This window comes from Malaclemys terrapin, chromosome 2 (assembly GCF_027887155.1).
Source record: "Malaclemys terrapin pileata isolate rMalTer1 chromosome 2, rMalTer1.hap1, whole genome shotgun sequence".
NCBI classification, from domain to species: Eukaryota; Metazoa; Chordata; order Testudines; family Emydidae; genus Malaclemys; species Malaclemys terrapin.
Window position 1 is genome coordinate 106,143,126 of NC_071506.1, and position 15,025 is coordinate 106,158,150.

Genomic DNA, 15,025 nt, shown 5'->3' on the forward strand with positions numbered 1-15,025 from the left:
AGAACACTCTGGCCTAAACTAGACTCCCACAGAGATCAGTGGGATTTGCACCTAAGAGCAGGATATGTCTACTCTCTCATTTTGACCATCAATGTACTACTCCAGTCCACTCTATGATCTCACAGCCAAACTTATCAAATTCCCTCCCGCAAGCCACAAAGTCATGCTGAATATGAATATGAAATGGAGGAGCATTTTGATGTTTGTAATTAAGAATGTAAACTCAATGACGAGGAAGCATGGGAAACAACCTGCTGAATATATTCAGCATGGCCCCTGGAGGGTGTATAAAGCTGGCACCCACAGAAGATGAGAATAAGAACTTCACGCTTCTTTCTGGTGAAGAAAGTTGCCACACATGCTCACTACCATGAGCAAGGGGGCTTCGTTGAAAGGTAAGTCTCTTGCCATTGGCTTTTTGATATTTTGTGTGTGTGCATGTGCGTGTGTGCTTCCTTTAAGTTAGAGTGAATTTGGTATGGAATGAAGAAAGTTGTTGGAGTGACAGGTCTGTAGACTGAAGTCCTCTCTTTAGCCATACAACAGATACAGTACAGGCAGCATCAGTGCAAGCTTCCTCCATCTCTATGTGGAGAGTCTATTCCTAGGAGTGAGAAGGTAGTTTGGTCCCTATATCTATTCAGTCCTTTATCTGTTGGCCTCTCTGAGGGCTTGTCTTCATGTACAGTGCAGCTGCGCTGCTGTAGTGCTTTAAAGGGTATGTCTACATTACCCAGCGCTGTGACATCGGCAGTGTAGACATGCTTTATCGCCAGGGGAGAGCTCTCCCAGCAATAAAAAAAACCCACCCTGAATGAGCAGTGGTAAAGCGCTGTCTATACTGGTGCTTTTCAGCGCTAAAACTTTTGTCACACAGGGCAGTGTTTTTTCACACCCCTGAACGACAAAAGTTGTAGGTAGACACGGCCTTAGTGAAGATGCTACTATACTGACAGGAGAGCTTCTCCCATCGTCATAGTTAATCCACCTTCTTGAGAGTTGGATTTCTCACATCCCTGAGCAATGTAATTATACCAATATAAGATTGTACTGGCCTCAGACTAACAGAAGTACTGATTAATGTCAATTATAATTGATTTAAGGATGTGACATCGGCACATCCAGATTGCCTATTTATTTCACAAAAAACACTGAATAGCTGTCAGAAAGCAATGACTTTCAGTCATTACCTACATTGTCCAGAATCAAACTAGGGATTTACAAGTGAATGGCCCTGTAACCTAATCCCAATCTCTTGAGCCATGTAGTCTTAATGTTCCTTCACTATCTGATTCTTTCCCAACACACTCCTCTATCTGCAGCATTTTGAGTGCACATTGTTTATGGGGTTTGCATTATAATGGTTGTGTAGATAAAATGAATTTTTCTTGAGTTCAGAGCCAGGGAGAAACTTGCTGAACTACATGTTATTCCTTTAATAGATGATATAAAGGGGGTTCTTCTGTTTTATTGGGTATATTTTAGTTTGGCACACATAAAATGAATACATTTGATAAAACAGTATATTTATCAAGTCATTTTTCTGAGGGAATTCTACCTCTAGCTGCATGGGATACTAATATTTGAACCAATGTATTAATTTATCAGGTATTATTTTTTTTAAAGATTTCACTGTACTTATGCGCATATTTTATTTCACTGGGTAGAAAACTGATTCTGTCAAGTTAATGTTAAAAGTTTTACCAGATCTGTTTTGTCTGTAAGACATTGAGAAGTCCTTTGTAAAAGCTTCAAAAGATCAGAAAGGGACTGAAGTACACTATGGGTTTTGTTAGCAGTAGGCACTTTAGGGTTAAACTCAAATTGCTAAACAGCACAGCTGCTGGAAATCTTTTGAGGGAATTCCCAGGACAATCAAAATCTTTAGAGAGTGACATAACCACCCTCCCTCAAAATTAATTTAAAAACTGCAAACATTTGCAAAGAAGAAAAGCACATTTGTGGAGGGCTGGGAGAAAAATAAAAGGGAGCAACCTACTTTTCCAACTATGTATCTATGAAAATATAATTATGTATTTATATTTACAAAGTGGGGAAGGCTGATTTTTCCCCACTTATTGCTGTATAATGAAGGCAGGTGCAGTGGTAAGAGACAGAGAGTGCAGTATACTGTAACACAGGGAACACTGTTTCCTAAAAAATTGTGATAGTTTCTGCTATACAACGCCTTCTTAATCCATATATCTGCGTTTTGTTTTTTGTTTTAAACCTGAATAGGTGTGCTGCTGGTGGTTCTGCTGGTATCTAACATGTTCCTGTCAAAGAAAGGTGTGACCTCATTGCCAATCTGTCCAAGTGGGTCTGTTGGTTGTCAGGTCTCCCTTGGGAATCTTTTTGATCGTGCAGTTAAACTCTCACACTACATCCACTCCCTCTCCTCAGAAATGTTCAACGAATTTGTAAGTACTCAGCCTTTTATGAGTGAGACTTGACAGAAACTGCAGTACAATACTTAAAAAAAAAAAAGCCACAAGTGGAGCTTAGCAATATGAAATGGTTCAGGCTTGGGGAAACAAGGTTAGTAGTGTCTGTGTCCACTACAGCACGCTCCCCTCCAGAGTCTGGAATGGAACTCGAGATTCCTGAGTCTCAGCATACCTCTGCGGTCAGCAAATATCTGTGAAACCCACTGGCAACGTCTGTCATTCCCCTCCAGCGCTGGTCCACACAGAAGTAACAACCTACAACTGCTATGAGTTACTCCACTAGGTCCAGTGGCAGAGGTCTGTGTGGTGGAGCTAAAGGTTCTGACCCTGCTGATGAATCAAGTGGGTGTCAATAAGGTGCCACGTGCAGGAATTTCTGTTCTTTCAGTTTGCTTTTCAAAAAGACCTATGAAATTGCACAATAAACTACATTAAAGGAACATTAAGGTTGAAAACTTGAGCACTCAAAAGCTAGGAAATACCAGAATGAAGGTTGCCTTTTCAACCTTAATTCATCCCCCTTATCATAACATGAGGATTGGGCTTGGAAGGATTGGTAAATGTCAGTACGTTGTGTATTTCACCGTACACATAAACCAACGAACATTTCCCATCGACAATAATCAAAACGGTACAGATAGGCAAAGTAATAAACATGCTGCTTGAGAATTTATTAGAGTTTGCTTTAAGGATATTTAGTTTCTATATTTGATATGTGGTGCTGACAATTTGTGTTTTAACAGTTATAAAGCTTTAACCTTTTGAATCTCAGCATCTACTGTCATTAAACAATTATTGTCTGACCCTCCTCATCATCTGACCTACTCATTTCCCACAACTATTAAATAGCTAATAAAATGTTTCAAAATAGCCATAGATATTATCCATTGAAATTATAAAAAAAGAAAAATCAAATTCTGCCAAGCCTTATTATGATGCAGTCTTTAATTTTACATGATCACATACTTTTTTTTCCATAGGACTGGTCATTTAGTTTTCTACAAACAACATTAAACATTTTCCTAGGACATAAGCAAACTGTACCAGGTCTCATTAAACTGACCCTTTTTTCAGAAAGATTGGATCTGGACTGACTGAATACAAACTCAGATATCAAAGACATCAAGTTACTCTATTCCTTCTAGACTCAGTGATGTGCAGGCTTTCAGTCACTGACTGCTGAGTTTATACATCCTTGATATAAAATTTGATGGCAAGAGTATAGGTGCCAATATTTGGCAATTATTAATAAGACAGTTTGGGAGGGAGAGGAGGAAGTAGAAAAATTATCTCCAGTGAAATATACTGAACAAGATTATTCTTTTGGAAGGCCAGTTATAAAGAGCCATAAGCAAGCCACAGGCCAGTTACATCTGGAATATTTGAGGAAACTCCCATTCCTATCACAATATATTTAAACAACTTCAAAATTGTAAGGTAGAAAAAAGATATCAACATAATTCATTCAGTGGACCACTTTATAAGAAAGATTCTCCTCACACACATCTTACCCCCTAGATCTCCAAATCCCCTACTATTTGATTCTCAAAATGATTTAGTTTTTCAGACCACCAGGAAGGGTTGTAAGAACCACTATACTAAAATATAGGACTTATCCCTTCTAAACAGATTCTGTGCAGGAATCTAATCCCAGAAAGTACACCTCTACCCCGATATAACGCTGTCCTCGGGAGCCAAAAATCTTACCGCGTTATAGGTGAAACTGTGTTATATCGAACTTGCTTTGATCCACCGGAGTGCGCACGTCCGCCCCCCCGCCCTCGCCCCCCGGAGTGCTGCTTTACCGCATTATATCTGAATTCGTGTTATATCGGGTCGCGTTATATCGGGGTAGAAGTGTATTTTCCTTCCACAGTTTTAGGTCATATCAACTCAAATAAAAGAATCTAATCCCAACTACTTCTCTATATAGTGGCTGGACAAACACAGCACATGCAGAGATGAAACCAAAGGGAAAATACCTACTTAATTTCCTTTAGAATATCTGAGCCACGACTCAACTATTTATTTATTTATTTCATAAATGCATGTTGTTGTTGATCCACAGGATGAGCGCTATGCTCAAGGTCGGGGATTTATTACAAAGGCCATTAATGGCTGCCACACTTCCTCCCTAACCACTCCTGAAGACAAGGAGCAAGCTCAGCAGATTCACGTGAGTCTCATTTTTAACCTATTTCAGAATGAAAGGAGGAGAGAGAGGCAATAGTGAATTTAGAGATGGCTAGGTCACAGCTAGTTGAAAGAGATAAAACAGTTAATTCAAAATCAAATGCAAGGAAAAGAAAAGTAGAAAATGTCAAATACTGATGAAAATTCTTACAGATATTCAGTTTCAATATATGTACTATAAAAGAAACAATCTTATTCCTTTTGCTCTCAGTCTCCCTCTCTTTGTATGTTACATTCAGTTACTGCATACTGTTTCAAATTACATTATAAACTCTCTGAAGCAGAGGCCAAGTCTTTCTTTATATCTGTATAGCACTCTCATTGGAGCCTTTGGGCATTACTTTAATACAACTAGATAATAATTAAGCATAATAATAATAAAGGTACGGGAAGGAGCAAAGCGGGCATCAGTAGTCAAAGAGACGCATAAATACAGTAGGTACTATGCTATTGGCTCTATAGTTACTGTAGCAGTTGACAGACTCTAAATAGATAACCATGCAATAGCCACCAGATAAGAAGTGGCCACATCATCACTCAGATACAGACTTTAACAACACAAGGTAATTGTAACAATCAAACAACTTGTAAAGAGAGTCATGTTGGATATTGCCACATTAAATTCTGTATTCTCCATTTTACGATGGCAGCTGTAAACAGAGATGTGTATGTCCACCTTCTTTTAGCCCTTGGAAATGCTTTGGAGAGGACAATGTGCAAGCATAGTCACCAAAGAGTTACACCAGAGTTTGATGTTTTCCCAGTTGCACCCTAGTCCGAGTTTTGCAATCCCAAGATCCTCCTTTTAGAATATTATGCAATAGGTTACAAATTCTCTTTCTTTAAGCACAGGAGCAGATGCAGAATATAAGTCCCATGTGTCAACTTTAAAAGGTTTCTAGTGCCGCAGAATAGTTAGGAGCACCCCCAAAAGAGCAAAAGCTTTTTGAGCTTCCACCTAACCCCAAGCAGTGAAAGTTTCTAAAGAGAAGAACTTTCCCTGGAAGCAAAACTCTTCAAAGGGGATGAGGAAGATGACAGGGTATGTTTACTATGCTCTGTAGACAGTAGAAATCCTTTATAAAAGGCATTAAGTGGCCTACCCCAGAGTGTATCTTCTATTCGGTGCTGAGATTTTTTTTCAGATCCCACCAGACTTCTAAATCTGTCTCATTAAAAATTGGCTAATTATCAAGTTAAATGCAATTCCGTTCACAGAGGCTAAACCTAGTCACTCTCATTATACAATATACTGTGGAGACAATTTTGGTGATATTTTGTATTTACAGTATTTTATCCATTCATCCAATTCTCTTGTTAATAATAACTGATTGTATGTACATGAATACACCATTCGCAGAGGGGTGAACTGAAATATATGGAGAAGACAAGTGATGTGCCAAAGGGCACACTGCAAATCAGTGACAGAGCTAGAAATAAAATCTAGGTTCCCTCAGTCGTAGACCACTGCTCTAACCTGAATACAGCACTGCCTCCTCATGTTACCTTCATACAGTCTTTTTGCTTTAACTGCATCTTCTTAACATTGATGAATAGCATGAAGACCTACTGAATTTAGTGCTCGGAGTACTGCGCTCCTGGAATGATCCCCTGCTCCACCTGGTCTCTGAAGTGCAAAGTATCAAAGAAGCTCCAGATACCATCCTCTGGAAGGCTGTGGAGATTGAGGAACAAAACAAGCGTCTTCTAGAAGGAATGGAGAAAATAGTTGGACAGGTAGGTTAGCATTAGGGCCTTGATATCCTAGTTCAAAGCTCCCTGGAAGCCACATACAGGAGTAGGCTCCCTCTGTTCAGAGCAGGAGAGGGATGGAGATGGAGATGGAGTGGGAGGGATTCTCAGGACTCATCTGCTCTAACTGATTCCAAACATGTGCTGTCCCTAAAGGGACCCTATGAAGATTGGCATGGCATAGCTTAGCTTCCATCCTTCCTGAACACATCCCTACACCAGGGGAGGGTGCAGTTGGAGCAGGACCTGGGTCTGCCGGTGTTGCATCACAAAAGAGGCACTAGATGAGAGGCTGAATTGTAATTGAGAATCTGGCCCACAATGTTGCCCATTAAAGAAGCAATGCCTTAATTCCTTCCCTTTTGGCCACTAAGGGCTGGTCCACACTAAGCCCTCAGTTCGAACTAAGATACGCAACTTCAGCAACGTGAATAATGTAGCTGAAGTCGAAGTATCTTAGTTCAAACTTAAAGGTACTTACCGCGGGTCCACACGCGGCAGGCAGGCTCCCCCGTCGACTCCGCCTACTCCTCTCACAGAGCAGGATTACCGGCGTCGACGGCGAGCACTTCCGGGATCGATTTATCTTGTCTAGACGCGATAAATCGATCCCAGAAGATCGATTGCTTGCCGCCGAACCAGCGGGTAAGTATAGACGTACCCTAAGAAACTATATGCTTTTATTGCCCTACAGTTTTGGTGTCTATCTGTAGGCAGAAGGAAGGGATCACCTTTTATAAACAAACAGTTGACACAAAAAGATCCTGCTACGTCCAACATATGCTACAACACTGACAAGCAGAATTATTATAACTAGACGCTAGCATGCTTCCTTTTATACTCAATGATTAATCTTTGAAATGTGTGCTGTCTTAACCTTGTGAAGTGGTTTGTGGCTGCTGTGTTAATATCCTTTGCCTAATTTTTAATCATCTTTATATTTCTCTAAAGAGGCTAGAAAGTCAGATTACTTTTAATTTTAAGAACAATTCATTCTGTTTATTAGAGGGGAAGGAGAACTTTTTTTCCTCCACAAATGGGTATTCACTTGTATCTAAGATTATGCCAGGCCTAACGATGCCTCCTGGCAAAAGTTTCCACTATGCAAGAGGCTTTACTCTAGTAATGGAATGATTGTGATGCAGAAATGCATAGCCCATATATGTACTAGAGATGATAGCATCGACTATTATTAAGGTACACAACATTTCCCATTATAAGACCCTGTTTCCAGTTGCTTATAACTTTGCCAAACTACCTATTTGGGCTGAAATTTCCCATGCTGGGTATCTGCCTCAGGCTGGATTATTTGGAAAATTTCAACCGAAATGGCTGAGTCATTTCCAAGAACAAAGCTAGGGAAAAATATTCTAGATGGCCTCATATTTTGGAGTAGCAACCTGAAATTTGACAGGTGGGTGGTCTTTGCCTCCACCTGAAGCTTCACCCAAATTGCTCCAAGAGATAAGCCTTTGAAAATTTGCAGTTCACACATGCTCAATAGAGACTTGTTACAGCTTTACAGCTTAATTCCCCAAACATTCCATCTGAACTGAGTATGCTCCAGCCTGGGGCTTCAGGGGCCCGAGAAGGACTTTCCCTGCAATTGATGTTCCTGGCTGCTCCAGGCTGTGATGAGTCTGGATCCAGGCACCAGAACTGAGAGCAGTGAGTCTGTCTTTCCTGTGCACTCAGTGCTTCTCATGCTTGTCCCAGGCAGAATGGAAGCAGAAGGTGCCTTAATCGAATGTAGAGACGATAAAATCCAGAACTGGTGGAGATGGGGGAGTAGAATGGGACAAGGAGCCTGGGGAGTGAAGACTGGGAGAGTTGGCATGGGGGAGAGAACTGGGACTAGGAGTTTTGGGAAGAGACTGGGATTGGCTGGGCAAGGACACTAGCACTGGGAACTGAGTGGGTGAAGAGTCAGAGGAGACTGACTGGTAGCCAGAGTGGACAGGATGTGTGGGGCTGACTGGAAGCCTTGGAGGAAGAGAGATAAATTGGATGAGGAGCCAAGAGTGGGGAACTGGTACTGGAATGAGAAACCTGAGTAAGGGAGTCTGGGACTGGCTACATGAGGAGAAATGAGACTCGGACAGGCTGGAGAGGAAAGAGCAGAAGGAGTCAAGCTTGGGGAAAAACAGGAAGAAGACTTTGTGGCCACTAGAGAACACATCTCTCCAAAGCCTGGAAAGGAATTCAAGATCCCTGAATCTAACTATTCCTCTCCTGAGAGCAAATATCTGTGAAACCCTCTGGCAGAGAGTTTCATCCCCTTCTAGTACTGGTTCACATAGAGGATGACAACCTACTACTGCCATCATTTACTCCATTGGCTCAAGTGGCAGGGGTCTCTATAGAGAATCTAAAGATTCCAACTCTGCAAATGTCCTATGTGGGTGTCAATATGATATCGCATGAGGGAATTTCTGTTTTTTCAGTTTATTTTTTAAAAACCTAGGAAATTACACGCACAAAAACTGCACTAAAAGGACATTATTAAGGTTGCAAAGTCAAGCTCTCAAAAGTTAGGAAATGACAGATGAAGGTAGCCTGTGCAAACTTAATTCAGCCCCACTGTGCCATCCATTATTATACAGTCTTTACTTATATGATCACAAACTATTTTTTCCACAGTACTCCTGCCTCATTCTGTGCACACATTGGACCTGCTCTTGGGATGAATCAGGGTTGGATAAAGAAAGAGGCTGTTGTCTGAAGGGATCCCTGCCTTATTTACTTTGAGAAATCAGGTCTTAGAGGTCTCACAGATTCCAAGGCCAGAAAGGACCATTGTGATCATCCAGTCTGACCTCTTGTATAACACAGCCATAGAATATATTTCCTTTTGAACTAGAGGATTAGCACCCACATTTAGTGGATACTTTTTACTTTAATCTCTCTGTTCCTCAGTTCCCCATCTGTAAAGTGGGATATTAACAAAATAAATATTAAATAAATTCATTAATGTTTGTGAAACACACAGATACCATGAGGAAATAATTCATTCTTCAGAGCAGGATTTGAATAGTGTGCAGTAAATAAGGTCTAGGTCACACATTGAGCAATGAGGAAAAATAAAATATTGAATAGTGGTTCACTGAGTGCTGTCCATCCTGTGCACTGAATGAGGTAGGTACTCTGTGGAAAAAGTAATTTGTGATCATGTAATTAAAGACTGTATCATAATCCACACACACAAGGAGGGAACCTTAATTCTGGCATTTCCTTACATTGGAGTGCTTGACTTTGCAACCTTAATAATATTTTTAACATATATATATTTTGTAAGTAATATATATAGTATTGCTTACAATTCTCCAAACAGGAAAAGAGGTGTTTAAGAGTCTGTTCTTGAAGTCTTGCATTTTGCAAGAATTCCCTGACAATAAACATGGAATCTTTCATTGCAGAGGTGTCCTCCTCTCTGTCTTGGCTCTGGTTCCTGGGCATTATGAGAAAGTCCCTCCCCCCTTAGTTTGGTAAGGCTAGACAACGTAGCTGTTGTCTGACAGAACCTGTATATGAGTTATGAGTAACTGATTGAAAGCTTTCCTGACTAAAAGCAGCTCAAGTTTGTTTATGTTTAATGGGGCCTCTGACAGATCCCATAAATCAATCAGTAGCTGAACTGGACTTTACAAAGTTTCAGACTTCACTGGCTTTGGTCAAGCTCTAAACAGCTGAACATCCTTAAGAAGTGCTCACAGTATTCACCAACTTCTACTACAGCACACACAAAACATGGTCTTATTCTCTCAGTTTGGAGTCTGTTTAGACAGCAACCTGACTTTGTTCATGACCCCAACTGCATCCACCAATTAAAGCCAAGACATCTCCATCCACATCCATGTGTAAAACCTGCAGGAAGAGGTCCAAGATAACAGCGGAAATCAGGTGCTGCTAGAATCGTCTTCTTACATGTTCTCATTCTAGGAACAGATTTAGAGATCAGGTTGGAAAGATCAGTAGTGTCAAGTCATGGTTTCTTGTCCACCGGCAAGACTATTGCAGTGTGGCCAATAGCTTGTCCAGACAGAGACAGCCATAGGCAGTCTTGGTTTGTAGTTGTTCCCCACTGGTTTTCACAGGAGGGTTGAATCAGCTTCACAAGTGGTGATAGGAACAGGTGATCTTCCTGCTATTAGGTATAGTTTTTCTTGACAAGAGAAAATAGATGAAAGCCTCTTCCAAATGAGGAGAGTTTAACCAGTCTTTATTTTACATGCTTACTGACTACATGAGTTTTTACTCAATCTTCTATCAGATGTCACTGTATCACGTATGGTTTCCCCCTTATGTTGTACTGGACCCCAGTATTTGCTTTGTAGAAGTGGATATTTATATGAAGAAGCACTCATGATGTCGGTCTCTGTCTTTAACATACTCCTGAGGCTGTCCATACCAGAGTCTTTGTCTCAGAGAAGGGCTGAGACAAAGCTGGGAGGGGGGCACATGTAAAGAACTCCCAAGAGCAGATCCATCCACCTGCCCAGGAAAACTTAAAGGCAGATTGAACCAATAGGCAATGCCACTGGCAGGGCTGCAAATGATGGAAGGAATGGCTTTGTTATGAAACCAGATTCCATCAGGCATTAGAGCAGATAAGCACTGTATATACTGTAGAAGAGCAAACTTTTAGTGAAAGACTGATAGCAAAATCATATAGATACACATAGAAATATAATGTAGCATTATTTTGAGGTACAGATTTAATGTTCCATACATTAGGGTGTGTCATGCCCGCAAGATCTTTGGGACCATAATGTAAACCAGAGTTTTACAAGCTTTAATCAATTAGACAGCATACCCAAGGCAAGCATTACTTGGCTCTTTGGTGCTTTACCTAGAACTCCCTTGTCTGATTCCCTAGCTTCTATAGCTTAGCCTAGTAGTGCTGTCAATGAAATACTATCACTTTGTTTCCTTTTGATTAGGTTCATCCTGGTGAAATAGAAAATGAAGTCTACTCCAGGTGGTCAGGTCTCCCATCCCTGCAAATGGCAGATGAGGACTCCCGTCTCTTTGCCTTTTACAGTCTGCTGCACTGCCTGCGTAGGGATTCCCACAAAATTGACAACTACCTGAAGCTGTTAAAATGTCGCCTTATCCATGATAGCAACTGTTAAGTATTCCCTAGGCCCATCCCTCTCTGAAATGATATAACTAAATCGTTCAAAGAGGCCTTCTTGTTGCTTTGCCATTTTTTGTTGCAAACTTTTTGAGAAATTACATTGTGCTGTATAAAGATCACCAATAACATTTATGCATGTTTGCATGGTTTCTGGCTGCAACCAATAATGTTGTTTATCTCAATGTTTAAAAACTTTTATCATAAATCCCTTGTACTGTAGTAATACACTGTACTGTCTACTTATCTCAGCTACTGGCATCTCAGTGATAACCAAATCATGCAAATACAAATAAAAATATTATAAAACCAAAATTCATAAATATGTGAGTTGAATCAGTGCAGGAAAAATGGTTGCTATGCCTTAAATCTTTAGCAACAGGAGCTTCTCCTTTTGGGTCTCCATCTCCAGTTATTAATGCACAACATGGGCTATCCTAATTCCCTCCTCCCACATCCTACTCCTAAAATTAAAGGGATGTAATCTAGAGGATTAACCTCAGCACTGGAAAGCAAGGTGGTCCTCCATTCCAATCCTAATTCTCCCACTTTCCAAACATTACTAAGTCCTCACAACAGCACTAAGAAGTACGCATTTAGTATTACCTGCATTGTACAAGTAGGGAAGCAGAAGCTAAGAAAAGTTAAGGGATAAATTGTCTCCACTAATTTTGGGTGCTTCCATTTTTGGGCACTCAACTTGACACACTGAGGTTGAGCACCCAACAACTGAGTCACCTAAAATTATTAGGCATTTTGGAAAATTTGGGCCTAAAGTCACACAGCAAATCAACTTGAGAATCAAGATCGGAACCTGGGCTCATAGTTACTAGGCACATAGTTATTTGATTAGACTACAATGCCTTGCCAGGCAAGTTACTTAATTTCTCCATGTCTCATTTTAACCATCTCTCCAGTGGGTGTAATGATAGTCGCCTATCTAAACTGCATGTGCTGCGTACACATCTGGATATTTTAAATCCCTTATAACTTCATATTTCATTTGTATACTATATAATTATCCCCATTTTACAGCTATTTAATGAGAGGCAGAACAAAACAAACTTCTTCCTAGTCAGTCACTATTGACAACTGTTATAAGCAGCATCACTTTAGCCACCACTGAAATACAGCAAACTACGGTTGGGTGCAGCAGTAGTTTAACAGTCTACAGCTATAACAACACAACAGTTAAGGACAGGGAGCAAATGGGTAAAACTGGGTAGGCAGAATGTAGTTGCTCAAAGTGGAATTTCATCTGGATATTGGAAGTAACATCCCTTTTGTTGTAAAAACAATGCCACAAGTTCTTTACTGATCACAAATGCTTAGAACTTCAGTTTGAGATCTCATTTAAAAAAAAAAAGGCCGCACATCTCTAGTCGCACTGTTCAGTACCAGCTCAGGAGGAAGAGCATAACCTATTGAATCACCACCAACTCAAGAGTTCCTATCTATGTGTTGAGATGTCCCCGTGATAATTAATTTGTAATTTCTCTTGAGATCAAAGCCCAAAGTAGCATGGCTACTGATACACACAAACTTTGAATTCAGTAGAAATTAGTCTAAAAAGAGTAGATATTTCTAATTCTAGACTGTTATAGGAATAGAGCTAAAATAATACTGTAACTTTCTTCATTCTACAAAAAAATAAGTGAGATTTGATGTAGCCATCCAAAAGGAAAAGGTAGCAGCTTCAAAAGTGCAGTTTCTCAACTTCCCTCAAACAATTGTTGTTGTAAAGGATAACTTATTTTTTAAAAAGCATAAACATCTGATTTATTGCAGCTCGGTTTAGTATGATTTTGGGTTTTGGGAGCTTTTTAATTTGGTGGAGAAGCAGAGGAAAGATGAGCAAAAATGGATTTTAACAACTGAAAAGTAGACTGGGTTTGCAGCTGTTTAGCTAAGGGGACATTTGAAACAGATCTGGTTAACTTACTGAGTCATCACAGCTGTCAGAGAGAGACTCACAATCCCATAACCATAGTCAAAATTAGACCTGTTCTTCCCATGTCCTGGCACAGACATTGCCTGTAGGATGCAGTTTCTACTCTCCAGGTCTTCAGGCCATCTCCACAACATGGTTACCTAAAGTTAATGGAGAAAGAACCAACCCGTAAAAATGAGGAAGTCATTGGCTGCAAATATGTGAGGTGAGTCAATAACAAAGCTCCCACTGAATTCAATGGAGTCAGGATTTCACTCTTGATATTAGAAACAAAAATCAGATGCTCAGGGAAAGGTCAATTTTCGTTTTTAAGAGCTTTTGTTAGAAGGTTATATTAAATGGTTTAGGCAAACATTCAAAATTCTTACAACTTTAAAAGTACTTCTAATAACTAAACCTGAACATTTCATGGGAGGAAGCTGTTCCACTTTGTATGGCGGCGGTACCCAAAGTGTGGGGCACGCCCCTTAGAGGGACACGGAGCAACATTCGGGGGGGTCACGGCAGAGCCTGGGGCCAGCCCCCATGGGAGTGGGGAAGGAGTGCCACCCAGCCCTTCCTCGCCCCCAGCTCTTCTCCAGTCCCGCCATCAGCCACATCCCCAGCCTCAGCGTAGCTCCATTCCCGGCCCTGTGTCAGCCCCCAACCTCAGCTGCTAGCAGCAGCTCTGTTGCCGGCCCGGGGCACAGCCGTGAGTGGAGCAGCATCTGGCCATGGACCCGGCTACCAGCCCCCACCGCACCCCGACTGCGGCTCTGCTCTCACCCTCTGCCCCGGCTGCGGCCCTGCTCCTGACCCCAGATCCATCCCCAGCCTCAGCCCCCTTAACGCTGTCCATGTCTCCCCCCTCCACCTCCTGGAGCCACAGCACTACACCCAGTCAGGTTCCAGAGGAGCAGGAGGCATGGACAGGGATAAGAGGGGGGCATAACCCTCAAAAGTTTGGGGAACGCTGTTGTATGGACTACTTAAATAGTCATTGGGCCACAGAGAGAGAGGTTGACTCTATAGCCTGATGGTTAAGGTACTCACCTGCAGGGCTGGCTCCAGGCACCAGCCGACCAAGCACGTGCTTGGGGCGGCTCCTTGTAAGGGGCAGCCAAGCTTCGGGTGGCGGGGCGGCACTCAAGGGTTTTTTGTTTGTTTGTTTCAGCGGGGCAGGACGGTGCTCGGGGGGCGTTGTTTTGGTGGCGCGGCACTGGGGGGGGGGTGTTTCAGCGGGGCAGGGCGGCACTCGGGGGGGGTTGTTTCGGCAGGGCAGGGCGGCGCTTGGGGGGGTTGTTTTGGCGGCACTCGGGGGGGGGTTGTTTCGGCAGGGCAGGGCGGCGCTCGGGGGGGTTGTTTTGGCGGAGCAGCACTGCTTTTTTTTTTTTTTTTACTTCGGGCGGCAAAAAAGTTAGAGCCGGCTCTGCTCAACTGGGAAGACACAAACATGGGATCTAGTCCTGCTCCAATAACTATTTAAGTATGCCACACAAAGTGAAACAGCTTCAACAGAGACCTTCACTCCGGATTCCCTATAGTCCAGCAGTTAGGGCACTCACCTGG

General features: G+C 41.8%; 1 protein-coding gene and 1 long non-coding RNA gene across 2 annotated transcripts in view; one reads left to right on the forward strand and one right to left on the reverse strand.

Annotated features, from left to right (window-relative positions):
- LOC128832548 (uncharacterized) overlaps positions 1-15,025 on the reverse strand; it is a 419,194-nt gene that overhangs the window by 24,208 nt on the left and 379,961 nt on the right. The gene's annotated exons all lie outside the window — the stretch shown is intronic.
- Positions 351-11,812, forward strand: PRL (prolactin). The gene is made up of 5 exons (XM_054020028.1): positions 351-395; positions 2,239-2,420; positions 4,516-4,623; positions 6,198-6,377; positions 11,333-11,812. The coding sequence occupies exons 1-5, from the start codon at positions 359-361 to the stop codon at positions 11,522-11,524; spliced, it is 699 nt and encodes a 232-aa protein (XP_053876003.1). The 5' UTR covers positions 351-358; the 3' UTR covers positions 11,525-11,812.

Excerpts from the sequence above, each read along its gene's own strand:
- PRL (XM_054020028.1), top strand. The coding sequence starts at position 359 with ATGCTCACTACCATGAGCAAGGGGGCTTCGTTGAAAG. Across the intron at positions 396-2,238 it reads CAAGGGGGCTTCGTTGAAAG|GTGTGCTGCTGGTGGTTCTG; the intron begins GTAAGTCTCTTG and ends AAACCTGAATAG. Across the intron at positions 2,421-4,515 it reads CAGAAATGTTCAACGAATTT|GATGAGCGCTATGCTCAAGG; the intron begins GTAAGTACTCAG and ends GTTGATCCACAG.